Source organism: Monopterus albus, unplaced genomic scaffold, assembly GCF_001952655.1.
Source record: "Monopterus albus unplaced genomic scaffold, M_albus_1.0 scaffold60.1, whole genome shotgun sequence".
NCBI classification, from domain to species: Eukaryota; Metazoa; Chordata; class Actinopteri; order Synbranchiformes; family Synbranchidae; genus Monopterus; species Monopterus albus.
The window spans coordinates 1,022,075-1,029,935 of record NW_018127940.1 but is presented as its reverse complement, the minus strand read 5'-3'; the positions used below and the strand labels follow the sequence as shown (position 1 = coordinate 1,029,935).

Here is a 7,861-nt window from a genome sequence, read left to right as displayed (position 1 = left end):
TGGGCTCCTACCTTGAGGGCCAGGAGGGCCAGGCTCTCCTGGTGGGCCTGGTAATCCATCCTTGCCAGGAGGTCCTGGAGGCCCATGGATATGAGAAGCTAAGATTCCTGCAGGTGTCTTCTGCAGCATGGCGGCACCTGACTGCTTCTCTATAAGGTGAGAAAAGTATATTCACATGGAGGAAGCTTTGAGATAACACAAGGAAGGAAACAATGAAGATGGACAACACCAAGAAAAACAGAGAAAATAATTATAAAAACTATTTCTACCTTCAAGGACCCTCAGTACTTCACTTCGGATAAACATTCTGAGTTCCTGTATGAAACTGGGATCACCCTGTGTGTTTGGAAAGAATAAATCAAACTCCACGGCAGCATTTTAACCCAAACAAGAAAGACAATGCAATTAAGAGAAAACTAAACAAAACTTTTATTCATAGTGAAATGGCAGCAGAGATCCAATAAAGATGCTAGCTACCGTGACATGGAAACCATAAGTATGCCTGTCATAAATCTCTTCTGAAAACAGGGAGGACAAAGTCACATTTCTTTAGTTCCTCAGTGAAATCTCACCGCTTTATAAACATGTGCATCTTAAACCCACCTGGTAATGGAACGGATTCATTTGGGGGATAGTAAATTACGTATTATACCTGTATAGAAATTTCTTTATGTCCACACATGTAGTAGTACACTCTGTGCTTAAGAGGAAAACTCATGCCAGCTTTGTGTACCTTTAAATGTATAACATGAAGGTAAAACTATAACGATTTTTACTCTGACACTGAAAGAATTTAAAAACCCTGTGGCTACAAAACAAGCAGCATACTTAGAGTCACTCTCAGCAGCATTGTTGGAGCTTTCCAGCACTGCACCGGTAACAATGGCAAACAATAGTAGCCTTGGACCTTGAATCTTTGCATTCAAAAGTGTTTTTCATCTCTGCTTTGAATGTTATATAACTACAGTGACTGTGTACAGTACGTGTAAACTACTTGTGACACACGGGGGTGTTTTTGCTGCTGTGCAGGGTTCTAGTCATGCCCACATATCTCTGTCTTTCTCTCTGTCTCCAGCTCTCTCCCTCTCTGACCTTCTGTTGCGCCCAGATGATCAGGAGTGGGAAGCATTGAGCAGAAAGAGAACAGCAGCCTCCCTTGCACAGTCTTGTTTGATGTTTCATGCTGAAATCTGTGGCTGCATCATTTTCCACCCAGGGAATGAGAACTTAATTCGTTACATAAGCTAAGGAAGGAGGTACTGTATGCTGATTAAGGGTTTAATCACCTAGGAGGGTAGTCTTTGTTTCCTCTGAGGTATCTGCATATATACAACTTACCAGGAGGTTTATACTCTCAAGATATCCTGGAGGGCCCGGATCTCCCTTTTGGCCTGGTGGGCCGATCGGTCCGATAGCGCCAGGATCTCCTGTGCGACCCCTCTCGCCTTGAACGCCTCTTTCTCCTGAAATCCCTGGATCACCCTGAAGTACAGACATAGCTCAGCTCCATGTGATGCAGTTATGACCAAACTGTTTAAGTATGGTAGAATTCCACAGTATAACAACCACAGCTGTGCCACAGTCACTACAGTTTTCAGGTCTTGCTCACTTAACATGCTGTGCACACTGATCCATTTTTCTTAATGTGTCCAGTCAGTCACCTGTCCTGCGGCTCGCCTGTTAACTATAAAGCTAAAAGCCTCATTTTGCTATATAACCAGCATTTGCGATAGATTACTGCAAAACTGTGACAAGCTTTTAAAATTTGCCTTACAATAGGAAACTCCACTGAGCGTTAAATGCCTTTATCTAATGCTTATGTGCTTGTGGGGATTAGTCATATTTGTGCTCAAGTGAAGACTTTCATTACTATTCATCAAAACCTTTTTTTTCCTGCATTAGAGTCTGAGTCATATACTGTAACAGCTTTTTTTTTAGAAAAACAGGAATGATGGTACTTATGGTACTCACACGTTCTCCTTTGGATCCTCTGTCCCCTGGATTCCCTGTAGCTCCCTAAAAAAGTTATAGGAGTAAGATAATTGGAAAAATGACTCATGCTGACCTTGAAGTTGTGTGTAGTGGGTGAAACCACTACACACAACTATGTATGTTCAGTAACATGCAGGGGCACACTCAAAACTCACATGCACACATGAACCAGCGATTTTGATTATTTAATCCCAACATATTAGCATATTGCTCATATTTATGTTAATATTTGGAGATTTTTTTTTCAACTTTCTGCTGAATTTACCTGACTTTGAGACATGTAAACTTTTCAGATGACTGTATATTGATTGTTTCTTACTCAGCTCAGGTGAATAGCTTGTTTAATATCTCTCTGTATAGTGTTTCACCTTCTGCAATGTCAGGGCTCCTTTATATCACTACTGATTTGTTTGAGAAATGCTTGCTTTCCCGCCAGCTGCCTGTACTGTATGGAGGAGCTAGGAGAGAAGCTACCTGTCTCTGGCTTCATGTCACAACATCTTGCATCTTCCAATCCCTCCCTGTCACTCCTCATTGCCTCCCTTTACTGCGCTCACAGCAATACCCCTTGGAGCATCTTTGTATCAATTTCCTGCTGGATTACAGGAGCCATGCAAAAGACAATCTGGCATGATGTGGTTTTAACGCGAGCATCTCTTTGTGATGCTGCTCTCCCCTGCCTGCTTTAATCTGCAGTACTCTGTATTCCCCGATGCCTGATGGGAGGCTTAAATCTATCATCTTGCCCAGTGAAATGTGCTTCCCTGAGTATTACATTAAACCTCAAAGCAGTATGCAAGGTGTCTGGGTGGAGGAGCAAAACCACCTGCTAGATGGCACTGTTGCCCCACCAGAAAGTCAGGTACCATGGCTGAATGACTGAGAATAAAACTGTAGAGAGGCTCTGTGCAGTGCAGAGATTTTGTATGAAAGAATAATAACTAATAATAATCAGAAAACAATAAATGGTGAACGCTATCATTAAAGCACAAGATGTAAATCAGGTAGCAAAACAGTAATAGGCAACTTATTGCCAGTACAATTTGGGGATTAGATTGTCTAATGTGTTGGGAATGGCTTTTTGTGGTGGATGTCCTGCATGCTGTGAGCCCATTCTGTGTGATTATGTAGTAAATAGTGTATGATACTGCTGATCAGTGACATAAAAGCACACTTTGCTGCAGTATTTGTTTTAATTTTAGCCAAGTTCATCAGGCAGGAAAATGCATATTTAAACTAAATGTCTATTGCCCTCTATTATAAACATTGTATCATTTCCTGAAATTAAGTGAATAATTGGTGTAAAAAACTAAAAGTCAACAAAGCCTTTTATCTGCTGAATTCTATTTAGCTTTTATCGTTAAAATCTTAAATATGCAAATAGGCTTAATGCACTTAGGATGTAGCTTGAGGGAGGGGATAAAAATCTGCTGTGCCATCTTTCTGTAACTCGTCTGATGTAAAGCACTTTCTATAAGGAGATTTGCAACGTGTTCGCACAACTCACCTTGTATCCAGGAGTTCCATCTTTTCCAGGTCTGCCCTGCTCAAGGAGCGCAACATAAACAAAGACATTTTGTATTAGCTCCCACCTTCGATTGGATCAGCACTGTTGCACTCCTAGTAATCTCCACAGTTAATGAGATATCTCAACCAAGGGATAATGATCCTGGTTGCTGTTCCATTGTGCACTTACAGGGAAAATTACAGAAACTATCTCTGATGGTAATTACATAGAAGAATGTAATCATCTACAGGACAAGTGATAGCTGACATACTGTATGTATTTGAACCATTTTGGTCTTGAATTATGTTCTTTTGTTTTTCATGCTGGTGAAAACAACCAGGGGTAAACCTGTTGATGTAGCAGTGTATTATTCAAAGATCTATTTGCAACCTGGACATTTAGTATAGCTTTGGCAACATCTAGTCATGATTACAGAGGGAAAAGCAACAGAATTCTTGTAGCATCCTTACGGGAACACCTTGGGGTCCCTCGGGCCCTGGGAATCCTGTCTCTCCCAGCGGCCCCCTCTCACCCTGTCAGAGAACAGAAAGAGCCGATGTGTCAGTTGGCAATGACAAAAGAATGACGTGTGGATTGACAGTTCAAAGAGAGTTAGAGGATACGGCTCACCGGCTCTCCTGGGATCCCTGGCTCTCCACGAGCGCCGGGCTTCCCCTGTCAATCACAAACACGAGAGGAGAGGAGACTGTGTTTGACAGGTCCTCAATGGTGTCATATCTACAGCACCTCTGCAGCCTCCCATTTATAACACAGCAACCAGCGAAAATCCACTGAACACACGATAGGTCTAAATGCAAGGTCTTAATCGAAGTAATGCAGTGCTATGGGACGTCAGCAGCAAACTTAAACAAGACAGGTGACTGATCAAGGACTCCAGGAAAATTAATAATAATAAAGAAAAGATGTCACTTACTGGTGGACCTGGCATCCCAGGTGGACCAGGAAAACCAGTATCACCCTGAATGAAACACAACAGCACATCAGACAGATGATACACACATTAGAATACACAGAAATGATGGTCAAGCAGTTTACAGTAACATCATAAACTGCCTCCATGTGATAATAATGAATTAGTCCTATGGGCAAATGCAATGCAAAAAGGCTCATTTAAAAACACATATACTGAGAAACAAGTGCACAAATATATATGTTAAGAACAACTAAGCTGTATTTGGGAAAATGTGTCCAATAGTAACAATCCATTGTTCAGCTAGTTGACTAATATATGTGGCTCCAAACTGCCATGTATTATTGTAACTCCAGCTCAGAAATTTCAAGGTAAAATTCTTTCAAACTATATTTTAAAACAAAAAACTCAAGTGATTGAATTTTTCTAAACTTAAACATGTTTCCATGAATTCAACAAGATGTGTTTCATGCACACTTTTACAAGCTGAATATCTAATCTCAGAAAGAAACACTTCATGCTGATACTGTGGCGTACCTTGGCACCAGGTAGCCCTTCAAGCCCGGGTAATCCCATGAGCCCTGGTTCTCCCTGTGAGAGAAAAACACACACCACCTGCTGTGTCAAGACCAAAAAAATCACTATTGATACAGACTAAGGGTTGTTAACTCCTCTTTTGGCAAACAAGAATGAAGATATTGTTGTCTCACAGTCCATTTGGTGATGATCTACTAGAAGACAAAGGGTATCAAAAGCTATCAATAACAATTACAACATAATCAGGAAATATAAATCAGTTCTACAGGAGCCCAGTGTTTCACACATTTCTATCAATCCCTTTGATATGCTTAGCCAAGTACTAATGCAACCTATCATAGGTCTATATGAAGGTAATCCTAAGAAGACACTGCCGTATTATATTATATGATCTGTGACACATGCTATCACACCTCATAGGCTAAAGATGGGATAGAAAAAGAGTCCCATTTGACAATCACAGCTTTGCTCTCTGCACTAAAAATAGAGACCCCATTCCCAGCGCTCAAACAAGTGATCGCCTCCATCTACCTGATTTCAATCAAGCTGCCATGGCGAAATGCCATTACACAGAGGAGAGGGGCGGCCGGTGCTGACATGGACGGATTGTGCAGGTAATTGTCACACATGTAGATTGTCATGTATAAGCGAGTGTGGCAAAAGGAATAGTGGGCCAGCCAGAGCATCAGCTGTGAAACAGATTGGGGCAATTTCACCACAGCACCGGAGCTGCTCCCACGATTTATTAAAATGTCAAATTAAAATCCTAGCAAAAAATCACACTGCAGCAAAAAAATACAACTGGCCTCGTAAGAATGAAGACTTCAGGTTGATGTGTCAAAGTGTTTCCATGTCTGTGCTGATTGTTTTCAGGCTTTGATATGGGGGAGGGGAGGGCATTTGAAGTGCAGAGAGGGTTCATAGGCCCCCACTGACAAAACAATATAGCACAACCACTTGATATTTGCAGGAGATATGACTTTTTTTTGGTTGTGCTGGAGCTCTACTGAGAGTGGTTAAGTGCACAGGCTTGAGGGTGTATTGACTTACGTTAGAGAGAACCACAGAGACAATGACAGAAAGCAACTGGCATCTCTGACCTCTCTAACTTTTCGGTAGGTACAAAAATAGACAAATATTTTATAAAAATGCATTCCAGATGGAAAAAGTTTTGACTCACTGCAGGTCCTTCATCTCCTTTGGGACCCTTGAGAGAGAAAAAAGGACAGATTACTCCCATGAATGTGACAACTGCTGCCACAAATAGCATAAATACACTGTACAATTAGAAGTCGCTACTGTATGAGATTCGCAATAAAATTTATTGTGTTCGTTATTGTTTCTCTTTTGTCATAATATCTGTCTTTAAATCACACTTACATAGTGTTATGTGTAAGTGTGGCTTTAATCAGGCAAGATTAAAGCTGACCAGGGTAATGAAATCCATTCTGACTAGCGCACATGCTTTTTAAACACTGGTGTACATGTTTAAAGCATTTTAGCATTTTTCCACGTTTAAAAAACTCTTTATTGATAAATTGAGCCCCATGTCCCTTTGAACACTGATGGAGATGCTCTTTTATTGATTGCTCCAAAGGAGCTGTGATAGATGCAGGTCAGAGTGAAGCATTCTCAGGATTTAGCTGCAGTTCCTGTGCACTGGCCACTAGAGATATTTGGATGTCTTTGTCTTTTTTTAATTTTTAAAAAATGTTCTGTCACCACCTTAAGTGTTCAATGTGGTGAATGGATCCCTGCAGGGACTGTGAGTGAATGTCTCCCAGGGACCGGACAAGACTACAAACTGTCCGATAAGGAGGTGCAGGGGTAGCTGATAAGCAAAACGGGTAAGTTCAATTTGGCACGGTGCAGAGCGGTTGAACTTCTAAGTCCATTTTGCATATCAGTGATGTTATGTGTCCTGGGGGTGGGTCAGAGACGCCTGCGGGAGAGTCAGAAAGCCTCTTGGTCTTCACCAACCCCCAGCTCTCAATGAACGTGATTGACTGTGACATGAGGGCCTCAGAAGCTGAGATAACACCAGAGGGCTGGTCACATTATTTGTTATTCAGCTATCCCAGCTTCTGCAGCTCAAACAGAATCAACATGCCTCTGTGCTAGTGTTTCTCCACAGCACACTGTAAAGGATTTGCTTCAAGCAAAACAATGATTATGCTTACCGGAGCACCAGGGGCTCCAGGGGTTCCGGAAATAGCTCCACCACTCTGAAATGACATTTTATGTTATAGCTCTATATTTTACAGTGTATCACACCTTAACCACCCACACAGATTCTTTTCTGCCAATATGATTGAAGGCACTGCGCCATGCATTCAGTGGATCACAATGACATTATCAGTGAGTTATTTGAAAAGTCTTTACCTGCAGCTTGTACAGACTGCTCATCCCATTGCCCTCCACATAGGGTACACCCTACAACAGAGTCAACACTAAATCAAACGTTTCCTCTCAGATTCTGCTCACTGTACTGTGAGCACCAGGAGTCTTTACAGAAAACTGTACACTGTTAAGCCCTTAAAAGCTACATAAGAGAGATCAACAGCTCATTTGGTGATTAAACATAGAGAGGGGAAAAGAGGTGCAAGAGACTGAAGAGGGAAAAGAAATACTTAAAGAAAGACTAAATCTTTGAGCTAGTGGTAATTCAAAAGCAAGAGTACTGCAGAAATACAAAAGAGCACACTGATTAAAAGAGATTTGGGTCTGAGAATGAAGTAATCTAGACTTCTTGAGTGCTATTAGAACATAAATGAATGTTTTTTCCCATGCTAGATTGGTAGAGGGCAACTATTATAAAAACAGAAGGAGTCAAGGCTCTCATTGAGAAGCAAGAAATGCTTGTGCCCTTTTCAGGCCACTGAACCATCCCCTGT

The 7,861-nt window shown here is 41.4% G+C and overlaps 1 protein-coding gene across 3 annotated transcripts in view; it reads right to left on the bottom strand.

The window, feature by feature from the left end:
• The window catches only part of LOC109961871 (collagen alpha-1(XIX) chain), a 109,103-nt gene that overhangs the window by 11,612 nt on the left and 89,630 nt on the right, over positions 1-7,861 (bottom strand). For all 3 annotated transcript variants that reach the window (XM_020603043.1, XM_020603045.1, XM_020603042.1), the window contains exons 40-51: positions 7,350-7,400; positions 7,148-7,192; positions 6,148-6,174; positions 4,968-5,021; positions 4,434-4,478; positions 4,130-4,174; positions 3,970-4,032; positions 3,500-3,535; positions 1,972-2,016; positions 1,339-1,482; positions 270-336; positions 12-149 (exon numbers count right to left, since the gene is read on the bottom strand). In XM_020603043.1, the coding sequence (XP_020458699.1) occupies positions 12-149; positions 270-336; positions 1,339-1,482; positions 1,972-2,016; positions 3,500-3,535; positions 3,970-4,032; positions 4,130-4,174; positions 4,434-4,478; positions 4,968-5,021; positions 6,148-6,174; positions 7,148-7,192; positions 7,350-7,400 (760 nt within the window). The remainder of the gene's footprint in view (positions 1-11; positions 150-269; positions 337-1,338; positions 1,483-1,971; positions 2,017-3,499; positions 3,536-3,969; positions 4,033-4,129; positions 4,175-4,433; positions 4,479-4,967; positions 5,022-6,147; positions 6,175-7,147; positions 7,193-7,349; positions 7,401-7,861) is intronic.